The 22,983-nt window shown below is 37.1% G+C and overlaps 1 protein-coding gene across 1 annotated transcript in view; it reads right to left on the minus strand.

Moving 5' to 3' along the window:
- Positions 1–3,941: 3,941 nt before the first annotated feature.
- tmem183a (transmembrane protein 183A) overlaps positions 3,942–22,983 on the minus strand; it is a 43,563-nt gene continuing 24,521 nt past the window's right edge. Inside the window, exons 6-8 of the mRNA XM_072278584.1 lie at positions 22,757–22,837; positions 9,855–10,010; positions 3,942–7,342 (exon numbers count right to left, since the gene is read on the minus strand). Coding sequence (XP_072134685.1) covers positions 7,157–7,342; positions 9,855–10,010; positions 22,757–22,837 — 423 coding nt within the window. The 3' untranslated portion in view covers positions 3,942–7,156. The remainder of the gene's footprint in view (positions 7,343–9,854; positions 10,011–22,756; positions 22,838–22,983) is intronic.

Genomic DNA, 22,983 nt, shown 5'->3' on the forward strand with positions numbered 1-22,983 from the left:
ACCCTGCCCTCAAACTTACCTGGCCCATTTCCAACACCTCTCTCCCCTTTCACGATATCTCTGTCTCCGTCTCTGGAGATGGTCTATCAACTGATATCTTCTATAAACCTACTGACTCTCACAGATATCTGGACTCTTCCCCCCTGTCACTTGCAAAAATGCCATCCCCTTCTCTCAGTTCCTTCATCTTCACCACATCTGCTCTCAGGATGAGGCTTTTCATTCCAGCACAACTGAGATGTCCTCCTTCAAAGAAAGGGGCTTCCTTTCCTCCACCATCAATACTGCCCTCACCTGCATCCCTTCCTCTCCTCCATCAACACTACCCTCACCTGCATCTCTTTCATTTCGCGTACATATGCTGTCACCCAATCCTCCCACATCTTTCCCTCCCTCCCTTTCCACTTTCTCCAGGCATCACTCCCTATGCGACTCCCTTGTCCATTCATCCCTCCACACTGACCTCCCTCCTGGTACTTATCATTGCAAGCAGAACAAGTGCCACACCTACCCCTACACTTCCTCCCTCACTTCCATTCAGGGTCCCAAACAGTCCGTCCAGGTGAGGTAGTAATTCACCTGCAAGTCTATTGGGGCCATCCCAATTGTATCCAGTGCTTCAGGTGTAGCCTCCTGTATATTGGTGAGATCCGGCGTAGACTGGGAGACTGTTTCACCGAGCACCTTCACTCCGTCCGCCACAAAAAGCAGGATCTCCTGGTGACCACCTATTTCAATTCTACTTCCCATTCCCATTTTGAAATGTCAATCCATGGCCTCCTCTACTGCCATGATGAGGCCACATTCAGGTTGGAGAAGCAGCACCTTGTATTCCGTCTGGAAAGTCCCCAACCAGATGGCATGAAAATCTATTTCTCAAACTTCTACTAATTGCCCACCTCTTCAACACTCCCTATTCCTGTTTCCCTCTCTCACCTTACCTGCCCATCACCTCCTTCTGGTGCTACTCCCTCTTCCCCCTCTTCCATATTCAGTCCTCTCCTATCAGGTATCTCCTTCTCCAGTCCTTTATCTCTTTCACCAATCAATTTCCCAACTCTTTACTTCTCCCTGTTTCACCTATCACCTCCCCCCACCTTCTTACGCTGACTTCTCTTTCTTTTCAGTCCTGATGAAGGGTCTTGGCCTGAAACGTCGACTGTTTACTCTTTTCCATAGATGCTGCCTGGCCTGCTGGGTTCCTCCAGCATTGTGCATGTGTTGCTTTGGATTTCCAGAGTCTGCAGATTTTCTTGTGTTTAGATATTATCACGTTCCCTATAAGCTTCATTTTAAATTAATAAGACCAATTCTTTTCAGGTGTTTGTATTGTAGTTCCACATGGCAGGAAATTTGAGGTTAGGCGAAATGCTTACCATAGTTTATCATGATATGCATTGCATAATCAGTGTCTGCATTGACAGAATTATCCAGGTTACATTTATGAGTTAAGCAAAAAATGCTGCAGGAACGAGTCCAGGCAGCATCTATGGAGGGGAATAAACAGTCAATATTTCATGCTGAGACCTTTCATCAGGAGTACGTTACTGTAGACTTCCAGCATCTGCAGAACCTCTTGTATTTATGCTGATGAGTTGATTGGTATAATATACAAATTATGGAGTATATTCCAATCTTTTAATAGTGATTAAGTAATCACACTTCACCTGGATTGGTTGAATGGAATCAGCAGTGCTGAAAAATATGAGCTACATATGCAAGATTCAATGACTTTGTGTAGAACAGTAATAGACTGCCACCTAGTGATCATATCTGTAACATTATAATACTTTTGTCTGCAGATTAGATTTCACCTATCTTCAAATTCATTTACACCATAACATAGCAGCAGAACTGGGTCATTTGACCCTCCGAGTCTGATCCACCAATTGATCAAAGCTGATCTACTTCCCTCTCAACCCCATTCTCCTCCGTTCTATTGGCAGAGCCAATAAAAAGTTGTTAAAGGTCAATCAGATAACCTACAGCCAAAGACACTGGAATGCAATATTTGAATTGGTAAGGAACAAATATAAAAGTGGACACTTCGAATGTGCTATCAAGAGACCCACCAGCGCAAGGAAGAACTTCCCCCATACCAGGGGCTGGGGAAAGAAAGGATCGATCACCCGGCCAACTGAGACCCCCTGTTTTGGTGTTACAAATTGGACAAGTGTTCTTTGTGAGTGTTACAGAGAGATCAATAGAAATCATGTTTTAAGCTGTTGGCCCGGGATCAACATAGTTACATCGTTGTTTGTACAATAAAGTATGAGCCATTAATTACGAGTTGTGCAATGCATTTCCTAAATAGTCAACACTTCCTCACCTCTGTTGAGGTTATGTCCTCTGGTCCTAGACTCCCTCACTATGGGAAACATCCTCTCCAGATCCACTCTACATAGGCCTTTCAACATTTGATAGGTTTCAATGAGATACCCCCTCATTCTTCTAAATTCCAGCAAATAACAGGCCACAGCTATCACTTATTCCTCATATGATAAGCCGTTCATTCCTGGAATCATTCTCGTGAATCACCTCTGGATCCCCTCCAATATCAACACCTCCTTTCTTAGATAAGGGGTTCAAAATTGCCTACAATACTCCAAATTAGGCCTCACCAGTGCCTTATAAAGCCTCAGCATTACATCCTTGTTTTGATATTTTAGTCCTCTCGAAATGCATGCTAACATTTCCCTTCCCCACCACTGATTCAACCTGTTACATTGCTCAGTTAGTGAAATCACTCTCTCAGTGGTGGAGACCCAAATTCAATCCTAATCTTGGGTGCAGCCTGTGTAGAATTTGCAAATTCTCTCCATTGCCACATTTTTCCTTTGGGTGCTTAAGTTTTCTCCCATTATAAAGCCTGGATTGGTCACAACAAATTGTTCCTGGTGTGTAAGTAAGTTGTAGGATCAATGGGGAATTTTAAAAATGGGATTAATGTCACTATAGTATACACATTCAATGACTAAGCCATTAAAACTTAAGCTACAATGATTACATTGACCAAGATTAGAAACTAGTTGCTTTGTTTTCTACATACAAAACTATAATTCCAGTCCCTTCACAAGTTTTAAGATTGTGCTTGATGGAGACTAGAGATTTTGCAGATGCTGGAAATCAGGAGCAACATGCACAAAATGCTGGAGCAGGTCAATTCACAGGGAAATGGACAGTCATTCTGGAGTAAGGCCCTTCAGCAGGTCAGGAAAGGAAGAGGCAGAAGCCAGGGCAAGACAGGGAAGTGGATGGGGAGGAGCCCAAGATGGTTGTTTAATAGGCAAGTTCAGAGGGGGAAGGTAGAAGGGTGGGATGAAAGAATTATTGAGCTTCATCTTTTGTTATTGAATATATTTTGTGATGGTGTACAATCAGATAAAGTCATACAATTAAGAGAATAATGTCCATTACATTGAAACTTTAAAGTAATGGTTAGTTTTATAAAGCGTACATTTTTGGTTAGTTTTATAAAGTGTGTACTTTTGAAAATGGCAGGTTTGTAGGGGACAAAGGTTACACCTTTTGCAAAATAGCCATAAACACCAAACTAAGATATCTATTTTCTAGTTCTGACCTCTTGATAATTCCAGATCTTAATATTTCCACCAACAATATTGAGATATAGTGTTTACCGTTTTCATCTCTGGAATTCTTTTCCTAAATTTCTTTTACTCTTCTCTTCAATGCCCCTTAAAATGTGGATCAACAACATATATTCATTTATCAAATGATATTGAAAAACCTCTCTCATTCTTAAGTGAATACAAACTCACCCCAAAAAAGAAAGTGTCCTTATTTAAACAAATTTTAAATTTTTTAAAATTCAAAAATCAGATTTAAAAAAATGTTTGTCCTCAGCTCTTCAGTTTCCCCAATGAAGCTGCTAATATGATATTCAGTTTAGAAATTCATCAACACAACTTACAGCACAGAAATTTATACCATCATGAACTTTATTAAGGTCTGAGACTAATGTCTAAAAATGAAAATAATGTCATTCAAAAATGATTTGTTTAGCAAATATGCTATTTAAATGTTCATAAAATTTATGTTGTACATTTTAAAATGAAAATTCTAATTGTCCAATGAAAGAAACTTTCAAGAAAAGAATGAAGAAAATCATGCTCATCAGTTGTCAACCAACATCAAGTTCAACACTTACATAGTCCAGTTAAAGTAACCATGATATATTTCAGTCAATTTGAATAATATTTAGTCATACAATTTCTGGCTTGCTGCAATATTAGTACATGTTCAATAGCAGTGAAATTTCAGACGACATCAATACCTCACATGAATACATCCACATCTGTTTTGTCTACTTAGTGGTACTTTAATTATTTAATCTCAATAGAGAAGTTCATTTCAAAATAGGGTATTTACACAAATTTGCAGATCTGTTTTAAGTTACATTTGAACAATATGCCAACAATTAGACAGCTATATTTGATAGTGAAACTTAATTACTTTCCTCCAATGTCTTTATATCTCTAATTATGCATATATTAACTCAATACCACAAGAGGACTAAATCCAGAATGCAGAATTAGAAAATTAATTTTTCTTTTAATCAACATTTAGATCTACTACTTATTAATTTTTCCTACTCAGAACACAGATGGATATATCATTAACTTCTGTCCAGTGTCTTGGACATTACAGCTGTACTTCAGTAGCACGCATGTAACCAACAGTACTTGGCATTGGCTGAAAAATTTCTGGTTAGTTCAGTTTTCTGCATTTTTGTAAATTACCAGGTGAGAAATTAAATGATTTCAAGACACACTCAAAAACTTAAATGATAGCTCATAAGCTGATCTGCGTAATCAGATGACCTTCAAAAGCAGTGTAAAACTAGGTGATCCATAAACCCCCTTCACTGTGTCAAAAAATAGCAAATCCATATGTAAACTTTGCCTAATATTCATTGATCATTGTGTGTACTGCAAAAGAAGGCTTGGAGAAATAAAGGTTAAGCAAATAGGTTTCTGAGATGAAGCAAACTTCTGATAAAAGACATTACTCTGGGCATGCTACTTACAAATGAGATGCTGGTTTTCAAAGTCAACATTTTAAAAAGACAATCACCTTCACAACTAACAGAAGATTTCTTCAATGTTAACTGAAATTTCTGAATAATTTGGAACATGTACCAAACATAAGGTACTGACTTTAATGAATAATTAGCTACATTTCACAGAAATACTAGATTTTACTTTTAGAAGAAATAAAGGAAGTGTACTAGGGACAGTAGTAAGCTTGAATTTTCACAGCATGTTTATTTTGATGTACAAATGAATCATCCCTGGCTGAAAATTGAACATTTAATTTTACATTTATGGTTAAAATATAAGATTAAAACAAATTTGGCAAATTATTTACCCTTTGAATACATATACTAATAAATAAATGCACCAAATGGTAAAATTTGAACCAACAGTCACAATTAAAGGCCAATTCCAACAATTTTGAGGAAAAAAATCTTGAGATAAAATAGTAGCTATGTCCTAATGGTTTCCCAGAAGCTAAAAGGTCTGCAACTTTCTTAAGCTCAGCTGTAAATTTCCGCATTTTGTGCATGTGCAATGCCATTTTAGAACCATCCGATTTATAAACTCTCAACTTCCAAACTGTCTAATTATATTGTATATGCATGCACATTTGAAAAACGTTGTTCCAAAAAATTCAAATACAACGTACTTCACGTAAAACAGTAAAGAAAGGACATTGCTGTCAATTTCACATAGCATTGAAATATGTGCCACTAACTGAAACAAGCTGCCATGTACTGTGCAAAATCAGTATTTCTACAATTTCCTGCAATCATCAAATCTGTCAATCAGAAACATGATATCCATGCTATCTATCCATGATATTGTATTCAATTACACTACTCATACTCATCACATTCCACTAACAGAAATTTATCATGACTAGTAAGTTAAGATTGATTTGGGTTTGACTTTACTTCATTATGTAACACATTCGCATTAATGAAATCTTTGACCATGTAGTTTTTAATGGAGACAGGTAGCGTGTTAAAAGTAGTGAAGGCCAATTCAAAACAAATCAAGTTCTGCAATATAAAACAAGTAGTATGACAATGAAACAATTTTCAATTGACAAATCAGTCACTTTTAGTGTTCCAAATCATTTTCATTTAAAGAAATCAGCATCTTTCATGTATTGTGCATGACAATTTCTGTCCACAGACAGCAAGCAGCGAAATTTTAAATGCAAAAAAAAGCAGGGTGATTCTTTTCAGATTATTGGAAACATTAATGAATTTTTTAATTTTTCCAGAGGTTCAAAAATGGTTTAGATTAATTGAATGCACAATGTTTAAATTATCAATTTACAATTTGGTAATTTCAGCTTTTTGCTTTTCAAGTGTAATTCACAACCACTTTGTGCATTTCTAAACCAATCCTCCACTGCAATCAAAATCCCATCAACAAACTATACAAATCAAAACTAAATGTAGTATATTTTAATCCATTTCTAATTGTGCAGAATTAAATAATATATAATTAACAGAGAAATTTAGGAACTTCAAAATAATGCACCATACAAAGATCCTCTTTACAATGAGTTAACTTTTGGCTCCAGTCTCCAGATTACTATAAAAGCAAGCAATCACCTTTTGTGGAAATATATTAAAAAGAGAGCAATGTTTCTATCGGTTACCACCAATGCTAATTTAAAACATTGCATACTACATGAGATCGTCATTCAGTGACATGGGTACTCAGTATATGCAACTTCTTACTGCTCATATATCATTGCCAAGTATTTAATATTTCATACTGTCAAAATAAGGGAAAACCAATTCCTACAACATCAAGCAATCTGCAAATTCTGTGTATAAAATGAGAAAGATGTAAAGATGAACTACTGTTAAACAAATTACTTTCCAGACAAGATTAGTTTTTCCTGATTCTCAAATCCGGGCTCCAAATGCTGTATACACTTCAGCCCTCAATACTTGCATTTCAGCTGCTAATCACCTTTGACATTTATGAATCACAAAATTCTACATTCCTTAAGTCACTTCTCTATAAACTGAACTCATTCTCCATATCTAACATGCAATTCAATTAAGTGCCAATTTTTTCCTCCCAGTTTTGTATTGTTTGAAAGGGAAATAATACTAAATACTGGCAGAAAAGGGATATTGTGGATGCCACCAGTCCAGTAAACGCACACTATGCACAGGATCCAAGATAACTTGGAGTCCTTGGTCCTTTTTAGGCTTCTTGCCTTGTGGAAGCGGGGAGTCTTGAAAGAGCATTCTGACACGATGGTGCCTCATATCAGTGCTCACATTTATTGTAAACTGTAAAAGAAACAAAGGCTTTTAACAACCTGAGAAGGCTGAACATACAGTACATTAGTCAGTAAACGTTTTAACGGCAAACTTGTAAGACAGCCTACAAAACTTGCATACCACAGAGATGATGTTCCATAGGTATGACAAATGTTGTTATATGAAGTAAATTCAGCAGCAGCTAAAATCAATCCGAATAAAAGCCAATGCAACCTTCAAACAAGTTTTTAAACATATGTAATTTGGTTTAATATTGCAAATAATTAATAAAGTTGTCCATGGAAGACTTTTGCAATACTAGTCACAAGATTTTTCCACAGATTACAACAAGACATTTTTTCCCCCACACGATGTATCTGCAATGTTTCGAATTTTGCCTACTCCTGAAACAATAGTACCAGAGTGACAAAGAAATAAGCCAGCTGTTTAAAAAAGGTTTTTATTTAATTGTATCTTTCTTGAAACGGTCCCAGATTGCATAACCAGCTAAACATAGAAACATAGAAAATAGGTGCAGGAGTAGGCCACTCAGCCCTCCGAGCCTGCACCGCCATTTATTATGATCATGGCTGATCATCCAACTCAGAACACCGCCCCAGCCTTCCCTCCATACCCCCTGATCCCCGTAGCCACAAGGGCCATATCTAACTCCCTCTTAAATATAGCCAATGAACTGGCCTCAACTGTTTCCTGTGGCAGAGAATTCCACAGATTCACCACTCTCTGTGTGAAGAAGTTTTTCCTAATCTCGGTCCTAAAAGGCTTCCCCTTTATCCTCAAACTGTGACCCCTTGTTCTGGACTTCCCCAACATCGGGAACAATCTTCCTGCATCTAGCCTGTCCAATCCCTTTAGGGTTTTATACGTTTTAATCAGATCTCCCCTCAATCTTCTAAATTCCAACGAGTACAAGCCCAGTTCATCCAGTCTTTCTTCATATGAAAGTCCTGCCATCCCAGGAATCAATCTGGTGAACCTTCTCTGTACTCCCTCTATGGCAAGGATATCTTTCCTCAGATTAGGGGACCAAAACTGCACACAATACTCCAGGTGTGGTCTCACCAAGGCCTTGTACAACTGCAGTAGTACCTCCCTGCTCCTGTACTCAAATCCTCTCGCTATAAATGCCAGCATACCATTCACCTTTTTCACCGCCTGCTGTACCTGCATGCCCACTTTCAATGACTGGTGTATAATGACACCCAGGTCTCGTTGCACCTCCCCTTTTCCTAATCGGCCACCATTCAGATAATAATCTGTTTTCCTATTTTTGCCACCAAAGTGGATAACTTCACATTTATCCACATTAAATTGCATCTGCCATGAATTTGCCCACTCACCCAACCTATCCAAGTCACTCTGCATCCTCTTAGCATCCTCCTCACAGCTAACACTGCCACCCAGCTTCGTGTCATCCGCAAACTTGGAGATGCTGCATTTAATTCCCTCATCCAAGTCATTAATATATATTGTAAACAACTGGGGTCCCAGCACTGAGCCTTGCGGTACCCCACTAGTCACCGCCTGCCATTCTGAAAAGGTCCCGTTTATTCCCACTCTTTGCTTCCTGTCTGCTAACCAATTCTCCATCCACATCAATACCTTACCCCCAATACCATGTGCTTTAAGTTTGCACACTAATCTCCTGTGTGGGACCTTGTCAAAAGCCTTTTGAAAATCCAAATATACCACATCCACTGGTTCTCCCCTATCCACTCTACTAGTTACATCCTCAAAAAATTCAATGAGATTCGTCAGACATGATTTTCCTTTCACAAATCCATGTTGACTTTGTCCGATGATTTCACCGCTTTCCAAATGTGCTGTTATCACATCTTTGATAACTGACTCCAGCAGTTTCCCCACCACCGACGTTAGGCTAACCGGTCTATAATTCTCCGGTTTCTCTCTCCCTCCTTTTTTAAAAAGTGGGGCTACATTAGCCACCCTCCAATCCTCAGGAACTAGTCCAGAATCTAACAAGTTTTGAAAAATTATCACTAATGCATCCACTATTTCTTGGGCTACTTCCTTAAGCACTCTAGGATGCAGACCATCTGGCCCTGGGGATTTACCTGCCTTCAATCCCTTCAATTTACCTAACACCACTTCCCTACTAACAAGTATTTCACTCAGTTCCTCCATCTCACTGGACCCTCTGTCCCCTAATATTTCTGGAAGATTATTTATGTCCTCCTTAGTGAATACAGAACAAAGTAATTATTCAATTGGTCTGCCATGTCCTTGCTCCCCATAATCAATATATCTTCTATTTTCCTAATTTGATTAATATTACAGATGTATGGTTAATGATATAGGCATGTAGAATGGAAATGATTGATAGTAATTTCAATTATCAGTCAAGCTGCAAAGGTATTTGTCACACCCCACCTTATCCCCTTCTTTGGCTGATGTGATGCTAGGAAATACTACAAATACTAGGAAATTGGAAGCACAACAAATTTAAACCAAAGAAAATTATGCACACTAATACATTTAGAACATTCAAACTTGATCTTACCAAAGCTAATGTCATTCCCATAACCACAGGTGTGAAGATGAAATTGAGAGTGGTGATCTGCAATAAGTAGCAGTCTTGGTCAGGGTTCTTGTGTACTTGTTCATACTGTCTAGGAAACTGTAGTCCATTTTGACAGCCATTCTTCAACTTAGGTGACTGATGGATACAAGTTGTACAAATTACTTGACAATAAACCATTTCAACTACAAACTGACTCATCTACTAGCTCTGACAGCAAATATGTGAGGGAGGTAAAACAAATGAAATTTTAAAGACAAAAAAAATTAACTGGGAATTAGATTGTAGCTTAAAGCATGACAGCTATTAATTTCCACCAAACAAAATCTAAATACTCCTAAAGGTGTGAACACTTTTCTGTGCTAGAAATCCACAGGTCTAAGTTACCCAGTAATCTGAGTTTCAACAGCATTCCAAGGACTTTAGTAATAAGAAACTACATTGCTTGCAGTCAAAATTTTCAACAGACCATAAGACAGTGCAGAATTAGGCCATTGGTCCATTGAGTCTTCACTATTTGATCGTGCTGATTTATTATCCCTCTCTTCCCTTCTGTAACTTTTGACGCCCCTACTAACCACGAACCTATTAAACCCTGCTTTAAATATACCCAATGACTTGGTCTCCACAGCTGCCTCTGACAAGAAATCCCAAGGATTTGCCACTGTCCGGTGAACTCCTCCACATCTCTATTCAAAAGAAATTCCTCCACATCTGTTCCATAACATTTGGAAAACCATGGCCTAATTAGGGAGCAAACCTAACTTTGCAAGGGGCAAGTTGTTTCTCACTAACTTGATCATGTTTCTTGATGAGGTGATGAGAGTAATTGTTGAAAGTAGAGCACTGGATGTTGTTTACATGGTCCTGACAAGGCACCATGACAAGGTCCCATGGGAGGCTTATCTAGAAGATTAAGATGCATATGATTCATGATGGACATTTAGATTCAGAACTGCTTGCCCATAAAAGACAAGAGTGTAGTGGTCGAAGGGACTTATTCTAACTGGGGGTCTGTGATCATTGGTGTTCTGCAGGGATCTGTATCTGTAAACCTCTGCTGTTTGTGATATCTCAATGATCTGGATGAAAATATAAGTCTGCAGATAATACAATGATTGGTAGTGTTGTGGATAGCTTTGAAGACTGGCAAAGAATACAGCATGATATCAATCAGTTGCAGATATGAGAGGAGAAATAGCAGATAGTTAAACCCAGCCAAATGTGAAGTGTTGCACCTTGGAAGGTCAAATGTTAAAGAAACAGTACACTGTTAAGGGCAAGAACTTTAATAGTATTGATGAGCAGTTAAATCTTGGTGTCCAAGTTCATAGCTCCCTGAAAGAGGGTACACAGGTTGAAAGAGTGGTTAAGAAGTTATATTCATGCTTGCCTTGATTAGTCAAGGCACTGAGTTCAAAAGTCAGGAAGTTGTGTTGCAGTTTTATTAAACACCAGTTAGGCTATGTCTGGAGTCCTGCATACAATTCTACTTGACCCAGTTTTTGAAGGATGTGGAGGCTTTGGAGAGGGTGCAGAAGAGGTTTACAAGGATGCTGCTTGCATGTACTGTAACAAGAGGCTGAACAAACTTGTTTTCTCTGGAATTGCAGAGGCTGAGGGAAGATCTAACAGAGGTTTATAAGATTATGAAAGGCATACGTAGAGCTTTTTTTTGTCTGGGTTGAAATGTCTAATACCAGAGGACATGCACCTAAGGTGTGAGGGCGTAATTGCAAGATGTGAGGGGCAAGTTTTTTTTTACCCCGGAGTGTGATGGGAGCCTGGAATGCACTGCTTGGGGTAGTGGAAGAAGCAGATCGACTACAGACTTTCAAAAAGTGTTCAGATAGGCACATAATGTCTATTTTTCTCACATCTGCGTAGGCAGAGGGGATCAGTTTAGTTGGCCATTTAATTACTACTTTAATTGGTTCGGCACAACATTGTGAGCTGAAGGGTCTGTTCCTGAGCTGTACGGTTCTATGTTCTAAATGGACTTCCTTCTCTTCTGAGGCTGTTCCCTCCGGTCCTTGACTCCTCCACTTCTGAAAAACATCCTCTCAAAATCCACTCTATCTAGGCCTTTTAATATTCAATAGGTATCAATTCAATGATGGGCTTTAATGATGCACTGAAAGATTGTTTGGTTTGTGGAAACTTACAAGAAAGCATTCAAAAATGGCCACTAAACAAAGTACAACTCATATTTAAAAGAGCAGTTGAAACAGAATAAATTGTGTTACTGTTATGGCAGGGGCTCACATACACCAGAAAAAATGCAAGCTTAAAGGCAAAACTTGCAGAAAATGTAACAGAGAATTGAACTAAATTGAATGGACTTTATTACTTACACCCTTAATGTACGTGAGTAAAAATCTTTACATTAAGCTTCTGTCTAAATGTGCAAAGTGCAATTTATAGTAATTTATAACAAATAGTATGCACAACAGGACAGTCAATATAACATAAAAATAAAGTCTGATGGCCCGGTGGAAGAATCCTGTTGATCCTGGCTCTTATGCTGCAGTATCGTTTCCTGGATGGTAGCAGCTGTGGTTCAGTTGACTCAGGTCCCCAATGATTTTTCAGGCCCTTTTTACACACCTGTCTTTGTAAATGTCCTGAATAGTGGGAAGTAGGATGCAAAGAGCATGGCGGGCATACAAAAATAAATAGACTGCACAGGGAAGAGAAAAAGACTAAAAAGATGCAGTTTTAAAAAAAAACACTAATCTCCATGGTGTTGATGAAGAATCTGACAATAATGAGTTACACAGGATTGGGTAGCCTTAAAATTTACAATATGAAAACTAACAAGAGACAAGCAATATGATTTACATCAGAAGTGAATGGCAGGGATTCTGCAGGGAGCGCTCATGGAGTGAGGTCGCTTCTGGCTCCGCTCCATTCCTGTTATCTTTTTTAACCTATGATCTCCTTGATCTAATCAATTTTTACCCACACCAGAAAATTTATTCTATTTTACTGATTTTTTCTTAAATTGCAACTCTGGAATTTAAAGAAATGAGTAAAAGATTCAAAGCCAAAGATGGGAAAGATTCTGACGGAAACGGAGGAAAAAGAAAAGGTGACTCTAAACAAACGGAGCTATCTTATGAGGTTATGATGAAGTTTCCAGAGGAAAAGTTCGAGGAACAACGTCAAAATCTATCTGAAAGTTTATCTGATAAATTTGAACAACAACGTCAAAGTCTTAATGAAGATTGAAAATCAATCACGGAATCTCTGAAATCCCTGGGTTGTGAAGTTCAAAAACATCGAAGTAAAATCTCTGAACTGGATATTAAATCTCAGAAGACGGATTCAAAAGTCGAGAACTTAGAGCAGAATTTAGCTTCGACCATTAAACTGCAACATTTTAAATCCAAAGTCATCGATCTTGAAAATCGATCGAGAAGACAAAACTTACGTATAATTGGTCTACCCGAGGATGTTGAGGATGGAGACCCTTCAATATTCTTTGCTCAACTTTTAAAGGATACGTTCAGTTTTTCCCAATGAGCCTCCATTACTTGACCGCGCCCACCGTATACCGCGGTCAAAGTCGACATCGGCTGTATCCAAACTGAGACCAATTATTCTTCGTTTCCATTATGTTAATGTTAATGTTAAATGTTAAAGTTAAAGAACAGCTTCTCCAGATCATCCAGGGATGATTATTGCCAGCATTCTTTCAGGATAGTTCAAGATTACAGACCCGAAGTGATGAAGGAACGACTGACTTTTAAACCTCTGATGTCGGAATGTTATCAAAAAAATCTCAAACCGGCATTACTGTATCCTGCACGTCTCAGAATTTCTCTTCCTGATGGATCTCGTCACGTCTTCCATTCCATAACCGCCGCTCGAAGCTTTTTGGATGATAACTACCCATCTGATGCGGACACCACCCTTTAATTAATGTTCTGTGCTCTCAGTATCAGTTTTTTTTTCCTGGTGTTTTTTTAAAAAAAAAATAAACCTTCTACTACCGTACAACGAAGGTTTTTTATAAGCTCAAGATTTTTGTTTTGTGCTTACTACTAGTTAATACTTTACAACTTACATAAAGTAGTTATTTCTTGCAAATAACGTTACTTTCTTTTAATTTTTCCTTAACTTTTTGTTTTCCGATATTATTACTAACGATTTGATCTGACGATCATTTTCAGTTATATGTTCTTTATTTTTGTTTCTGTACAATTAAAATGGCAATTTGTTTTTCTTTTTGCATAATCTCCTTTGTTCTTTTTGGGACGCCATGTTCTTATGTTTCTTCTTCCCATAATCCCCTTTTTTTGGAAGCGATATTTTACTTACTCTCATTTATAATTAACTAATCATACATATTGATACTAACTTTTTCTTATTTACGTATCTTAGTAATTATACTATGTAGATTATTTTAGTATAGTGTTTAATTTTTTTTATATATATCAGTTTCCGGGGGGGGGGGGTCATCTATATAATATATCTTTGGAGTTGCCTCCTGCAGAAATGGGGTTAGATTTAGTATAGTTAGTTCTTTCTTCAGCCTTTTCTGGCTTAGTTTGGGGTTCTTGGGGATGGTGGGTGGGGTAGTCTTTTTCTTTTTTAATTTTTTCTATTGGGCTGATTTAGTACTACAAAGATGTCTGCAGTGTCGTGATTTCCAGTTCCTCTCTGATCATGTATTCCTCTTCCGATTTCATGAGTTCACATTATGGTTAACCCTTTACATTAATTAACATTAATTTAAGGGTTAATCTTAAATTATGGCTCACATTATTAATTTTGTCTCTTGGAATACAAATGGTTTAAACCATCCAATAAAACGGAAAAAGATTTTCAAAGTATTCCAAAGACTGAATGCTCATATTATTTTTGCACAAGAAACTCATGTAAGGAAAGAGGATCAATGCTTCTTTAAGTTTTGGAAAGGACAATACCACTCGAACTCCCAAGCCAAAATTAAAGGCCTCTCAATTTTTATAGATCCCTCAATTACATTTATTCATCAAGACATTATCTCAGGTCTTAATGGTAGATTTTTGTTCATCACTGGGTTACTTTTTAATAAAAAGGTTGCTATGGTTAATGTTTATGCTCTGAATATGGATTATCCTGAATTTTTTAAACACATATTCACTTCCTTTCCTAACTTAAACGAGTATATGTTGATAATGGGCGGTGACTTTAATTTATGTTTGAATCCCATGTTGGACAGATCCATAGGTAGCCCGGCTTTACCGAGTAAGTCGGCTACTCTTATTAGCTCTTTTATGTTTGATTCTGGAATTTCAGAAATTTGGAGATTTCTACACCCAAAGGATAAAGAATTCTCATTCTTTTCACATGTTCATCGTCCTTATTCTCGAATTGACTATTTTTTTATTGACTCTCGATTAATCCCATCTGTAATTGATTGTAATTATAACATTATTGCCATTTCAGATCATGCTCCAATGAAACTTTCTATCAAGTTAATGGATACTTCTTGTACTAATAGACAATGGCGATTTAACCCTATTTTGCTTCAAGCCTTGGACTTTGTCAAGTTTATAAAGGGACAGATTGATTTCTTCTTTTCAATTAATACTACGGAAGAAATTTCCAATGGAACAGCTTGGGACGCTTTTAAAGCTTATATCCGTGGTCAGATAATTTCCTATTCGGCTGGTTTGAAAAAAACGTGCTAAGAATGAAATACTCTTGTTGGTTGATAAACTTAAAGAAATTGATAAAAAATACACTATTTCTCCCAGTAAGAAGCTGTACAAACACAGAGTTGAACTTCAATTGGAACATAGCTTACTATTAACATCCTTAATTGAAAATCAGTTAATGAGAACTAGAAGTGATTTTTATATTTATAGTGATAAATCGGGTAAATTATTGGCTAATCAATTGAAATTTGCTTCTGTTAAATGTCAAATTACTAAGATTCGCAAACACGATGATACTTTGACAGTTGATCATGATGGGATAAACAAAACCTTTCAAGAATTTTATACCTCTTTATATCTACTCTGATTTTCCTCATGATTTTAATACCATGCATGATTTTTTAAGTAAACTGAATTTTCCAAAATTATCACCCGAAGATTGCTTATCATTAGAAACTCCTATTACAGAGGAAGAAATAATAACTGCAATCTCATCATTCAATTCTGGTAAAGCACCCGGTCCAGACGGGTTTACAGTGGAATTTTTTAAATCCCTTTCCTCTATCCTCTCTCCGTGGTTGTCTAGAATATTCAAAGCAGCAATCAGTTTAGGTAAATTACCACAATCGTTTTATGAAGCCTCTATTCCCTTAATTCTTAAAAAGAATAAAGATCCTACTGATTGTGCATCATACAGACTGATACCTCTTTTGAATGTAGATTCAAAAATTTTAGCAAATAGGTTAGAGAAGGTATTACCTCAAATTATATCTATGGACCAAACTGGATTTATTAAAAATTGTTATTCATCCTTTAAAATTAGGAGGTTAATGAATATTGTTTATACCCCTTCACTTATTACCCCGGAATGTATTATCTCATTAGATGCTGAGAAAGCCTTTGAGAGCTGAATGGCCTTATGTATTTAGTGTGCTTGAGAAATTTAATTTTAGTTTGATATTTATATCTTGGATTAAATTGTTATATTATTCCCCGGTAGGTTCGGTTTGTACTAATAATCAAAGATCTCCCTTTTTTCGTCTATTTCGTGGTACTAGGCAAGGATGCCCACTTAGTCCTTTACTATCTAATATCGTCCTTGAACCTTTAGCAATTGCTATCCGTGACTCTCCCAACAGTTTTGGTATTACCTGCGAAAATGAAATACATAAATTATCACTATATGCAGATGATTTGTTATTATATATCTCTAATCCGGAGATGTCAATTCCTGCTATTCTAGCTTTGTTGGCTCAATTTAGCAATTTTTCTGGCTACAAATTGAATCTTAATAAGAGTGAATTATTTCCCCTAAATAAGCAGGTACCTATTTATGGGCGTTTACCATTTAAATTGGTTACTGACTCATTTATATATTTAGGGATAATAATTACGAAAAAGTATAAAGACTTATTTAAAGCTAATTTTTTACCTTTAATTGATCAGATTAAACTTTTGTTTACTAAATGGTCACCAATATCTTTGTCTTTGATTGGTCGGATTAATGCTATTAAGATGATTACTTTGCCTAAATTTCTATATGTATTTCAATCGGTTCCAATTTTTATCCCAAAATCTTTTTTCGATAATGTTGATTCAAAAATTTCCTCATATATATGGCAGAACAAAAATCCTAGGCTAAGTAAAAGGTATTTACAGAAATCTAAAAAAGAGCGGGGGCTCGCCCTCCCGAATTTTAGATTTTCTTATTGGGCAATTAATATTCGATACTTAAAATTTTGGTTACAAGATTTGGATGTATCTTTAAATTCACATTGGGTAAATCTTGAATGTAATTCATTACAAGGGTCTTCTCTGGGTTCGGTTTTAGGAACTTCGCTTCCTTTTATTTCTTCTAAATTGTATAAACAAATGAATAAGCCAATAGTTAAGCATACCTTACGTATATGGTTTCAATTCCAAAGATTTTTTGGGTTCAATTTATTTTAGCAAGTCCCATTACATCTAATTTCCTTTTTCAACCTTCCATTATGGATCAAGCTTACTTTGATTGGAAAACCAAAGGTATAGTACGTTATTGTGATTTATTTTTGGATAATTGTTTCATGTCTTTTGATCAACTTTCTAATAAATATAATTTACCCAGATCTCACTTTTTTAGATACCTACAGATTAGAAACTTTTTAATTATGGCTTCTCCTCATTTTCCACACTCATATCCAATGGATACTTTGGAAAAAATTTTAGATCTAAATCTCTCTCAGAAAAGTGTTGTAGCAATTATTTATAACATAATTATGAATTTATGTCCTGATGTTTCCAATAAAATTAAAACTGATTGGGAAAGAGAAATTAAGATTATTATACCGATCGAAAAATGGGAAAAAAATTCTTCAATTGGTTAATTCATTCTCCATATGTGCTAAACATGTGTTGATACAGTTTAAAGTAGTGCACAGGGCTCATATGTCCAAAGATAAACTATCTCATTATTATTCTTATATTAATCCTATATGTGATAGATGTCATTTCCAGATAGCTTCTTTAACTCACATGTTTCGGTCATGTCCTTTGTTGGAAAAATATTGGAAAGATATTTTTGATATTATTTCAACAGTTTTGAATACAGACTTACAACCTCACCCAATTACTGCTATTTTTGGATTACCAATGATAGACTCAAATCATTTAACCTCTTCAGCTCGTCGGATGATTGCATTTCTTACTTTAATGGCTAGAAGATCCATTTTGCTGAATTGGAAAGAGATTAACCCTCCTACTGTATTTCACTGGTTTTCACAAACTATGTTGTGTTTGAATTTGGAAAAAATTAGAAGTGTGGTTTATGACCCTTCCATTAAATTTGAAAACTTGGGAGGCCATTTATTCAGCATTTTCATATGATGTAATTTGACCATTTCCAAACTTATTTTACTTCTCTGTACTATTGGTTGAGAGGAATGGAGTCGTTGACACTAAGGTTCTCTTCTCTTCCATTTTTACGTTGTTAAAATTGCCCAAGTCTTTTTAGTTTAGTTGACTAATTCTGTTTAGATTGTTTTTTTTTGGGGGTGGGGTTTGCTTTTTTTTGTTTTTTTTCTTTTTCATTATTTTTCTCCAGTTATTTTTTTTTTGTCCTGTGTTATTCATTGTTGTCCTACATGATTGGGAGCTTTGTCAATTTATACTATTTGGTTTTATAATTACTCATCTTAAGTATAACAATGTATTTCCAACAATTTTGTATTATTGCTATGTTATGTTTATATTTTATGAAACTAATAAAAAGATTGAAAAAGAAAAGAAGTGAATGGCAAATTAATTAAAATCAAATTGGACACTAGCTCAGACGTTTCAGTCATTCCTCAAAATAAGTTCAAATGGCATTTCAAAGATACCAAATTGAAGCCTGCAGATATCCTACTTAAGAACTTAAACTGGAGAAATAATAGCTCCTGTGAGAGTGACATTCATAATAGTGAAGTACACAACCAAAAAACAGAAGGGCCAACATTGTGGGACTGTGAATGGTTGAGGCAACTACAACATGATTGTGGAGATCCATCCACTATTAGCATACCACATCCCCTGTAACAGAGTCAGCTGAAAGTAGATTAGAAAAGGTACTGGACGATGTCACAGCAGTGTTCGAGGGCGGCATCGGAAAACACAAACATATAAAGGATGAAATAGTGCTAAATTAAAATGCAACATCCAAGTTTTTCAAGGCCTGTCTGGTTCTTTATACCATCCATGATAAAGTAGCCAGTGAGCAAGATCGCATGGAGGCTGAAGGAATTCTTTCCAAGGTTGAATGGAGCCCATGGACAATGTCACTGGTCCCAGTAGCCAAGAAGATTGGGTCTGTCAGGATCTGCAGTGATTTTAAGGTCACCATCAATCCAGTACTGAGAGTAGATCAATACCTTCTGCCTAGGATAGGGGATACCTTTGCAAATCTTTCTGGAAAGAAACACTGTAGCAAAGCTGACATAGCTGAGGCCTACCTACAGATGAAGATGGAAGAACAGCCCAAAGTGTTTTTCACCATAAGCACCCACAAAGGGCTTTATCGCTATAATAGGCTTATTTTTGAAGTAGCTCCTGCACTCTGGCAGATAGCTATGGACCAAGTGCTGACAGGCTGCCCAAGCACTCAACGTTACAAATAAGGAATTACAGGGAACATCTCCAAACTGTCAATAGTGTTAACAATTAGAAGATTCAATAGTGTTAACAATTAGAAGATTATGGGCCCACAGCACAACGTGACAAGTCTGAATTCTTTAAATCAAGCATCACTTACTGTGGTCACACCATTGACAGACACATTACACAAGTGTGCTGAGAGAATTCCAGAAATGGCAGATGCCCCAAGACCAAAGAGAGTGTCAACCCTTGAACTCATTACTGCAGATTAGGAAGAAATAGCAATGAACAAGGCAGTGAGATGCCTTTCCAAAAGGCAATGGAAATGGTGACATCAGAACTGTACTCACACATTATGATCCACGTTGTCCAGTGAAGCTTGCCTGTGACACTTCGCCTTATGGTATAGGTGCAGTCATGTCACATGTTATGTGATGGACGTGAAGGCCTCACAGCCTTTGCATCACATTCCCTTAACACTACAAAGAAAAATTACACACAGATTGATAGAGAGGCCTTGAGTTTGGTTTGTGGTGTAAAACGTTTCAACCAGTATTTGTATGGGAAAGAGTTTGCCCTCATTACTGATCATCAACCACTGTTGTCCATTTTCAATCCACAGGAGGGTGTTCCACTAACGGCAGCAGCACGAATGCAGAGATGGGCTCTGTTTCTTGGAGGACACAATTACAAGATCAAATTCAAGAGGACAGCCTGTCATGGAAATGCTGAGAGGTTGCTCAGTTTACCCTTGGCAAAGGTAATACCTGAAGAATTTACAAATGTGGACATTTCTCTTGGCATATTCTCCCTCATGTAAATTGAAAGTCTCCCCGTTCTGGCAGAAATGATCCAAAGGGAAAGCAGAAAGTGCCGAGATGAACTTGCCCTTGACGGATGTTGCCTTCTATAGGGACTGAGAATTGTTGTACCACCCAAACAGAGAGTTAAAATGTTTAAGGAGTTGCAATACACGGCATTATTCTGAGCATGGTCAAAATGAAGTTGTTGGCTTGAAGCTTTGTCTAGTGCCCTAAGATAGATCAGTAAATTGAGCAGCTTGCATACACATCCAGAAGATGCCAAGAACAGTGCCTCTCCATCCCTGGGAAAGGCCTGCACTGCTCTGGCAGAGGACTCATGTGGATTTTGCTGGACCATTTGTGGGAACGGATTTCGTGGTAGCAATGGATACAGCTACAAAGTAGCCAGAAATGTTCCCAATAGCCTCCGCTATAACCTCACACACTGTTGATGTGTTGAGAAACCTCTTCTCAAGAACCGGTATCCCAGAACACTTAGTCAGTGACAATGGACCACAGTTTGTTGTGGAACAGTTTGTCATTCCTGAGAATAAATGGAATATGAATGGCTTGGCAAAAAGGTTGGTTCAGAGTTTAAAGAACACACTGCAGTGAATCAGAAGCATGCCAATTTCTTCTTTGCATGTCGTGATACAGCATACTGCAAAGCCATCCACTCACCATCTATGCTGTTCCTGGGTCGTTCCTTGCGCTCACACTTGGATCTCCCCAAACCAAATCTCAAAAGGAGTTTGCAGGGCAAACAGCTGAAACAAATTCAGTTCTCCTCAAACAAGGAGGTTTGATGCTTCACTCCCAGAGAAGGATGACAGAGATGAGAAGTAGGTACTTGGAAAGATTAAGGAGAGAACTGGACCAGTATGCTACACAGTAGAGATTGCGCATGATGTCATCTGGAGAGAACGCATCGACCAGTTGAGGAGACTAGACTGGATTGTTAAAGAAGAAAAGTGTCCAGAGCTGTACAACTTCCTGAAGTTCCAGAGTCAACTCCTGGAACCAGTACGGAGGCTGCAAAACCCACGAATTATTTCACAGCCACAAGTCTCATCTGCCAAGTAGAATGATCCCCCTTGTCAGAAAAGACGTCATCCTGCAAAAGTAAGAAATCATCCACAGCAATTAAATCTTTAGGGCTGAATGGGACAATTTAAAAATTACTATTCTGTGGATGTCTATAATATAATTTGTAATATATAACGACCAGAGAGCAATGAGCTATGTATTTGAGTTGAAATGTATTCTATATTGACTTGGAGTTTATAGCTAAGCAAGGAGGATTGCAGTGAATTTATTATTTAAGTAGTATTTGAGTAATACTGTAAATATATTGTTTGATTAAGCATTCTTTGTTTATATGTAAGTAGTACATGAATAGTATATGCCATTATGTCACATCATATGTGAGTGCCTCACGAAAAAGAAAAAAAACTCAGTAGGCAAGTATCCTGGCTCCTCTGTTTTTCTTTCAATTAGTTTCTGAAGTTACAAAACATAACATACCTTTATTCCTTCTACCAAAATGCATGACCGTATAGTTCCCTACACTGTATTCCATCGGTCACTTCTCTGCCCAGTCTCCTAATCTCTCCAAGCTCTTCTACAGATTCCCTGCTTCAACACACCCTGCCTCTCTACTTGTAATAGCATGTGCTCTATCTTGTTTAGCAGCCTCATGTATGACACCTTGTCAAAGACCTTCAGAAAATCCAAATAATCAACATCCACTGATTTTCCTTTGTATATCCTGCTTATTAATTCCTCAAAAAAAAACTACTGATAGTTTCTCTATAGAGATAAGAATCCAAAGGACAGTTTTTACCTAGCTCAGGGAAGTCAAGGCCAGACGTAACCCTTTTACTCTATTAATATTTCTATTTGGACTCAACAAGGGTCAGGATACACCTAGGATATCTACAATAGAAAACTCCACCCCCACCCCCCTAGTGGTTAAGTTCTCCAGGCCGGTTCGCTTGACAATTTTGCTTCTTTGGAGCCTTTTTGTCCATCTTAATTACATCAAAAGCATGCTTTCTGTTACTCTTGTGATTTCCTTAAATGCAAGTAGTTTAACCATAAATAAGTTGTCCTTCGGAAGAGTCTGATAAAAGCAAACGACATATCTATGGTAACAAGTGGCACTTAGCTTGGTATCTACCCAGAGGTAAAACTGAGAATGCAACTTCTACTTAGTTCCATAAATTGAAAAAAAAATCTGTGATATTGTTAAAACATTTAGAAAACACACAAAAAAGCTACATTTAGAAAACACTAATTATCAACTTAAAACTTCAGTGCACACCTGCTTTTTGAATTTATAGTTGAACTCCCATCTTTGGTCCGATCTATTTCCACTTCCTTTCTTGCACCAGTACAGTAAGCACTAAAAATAACATTTATTTATGGTCAATGTTCAAACATTCAGCTTCACACATTAGTTACAAAGAAATCATTCTAGGAAATTGGAAGAGTAAATAATTAAAAATTACACCTTCAGTAACACCAGATAATGCTTTGCCAGTAAGATTT

The sequence above is a fragment of the Mobula birostris genome, chromosome 14 (genome assembly GCF_030028105.1).
Source record: "Mobula birostris isolate sMobBir1 chromosome 14, sMobBir1.hap1, whole genome shotgun sequence".
Classification (NCBI taxonomy): Eukaryota; Metazoa; Chordata; class Chondrichthyes; order Myliobatiformes; family Myliobatidae; genus Mobula; species Mobula birostris.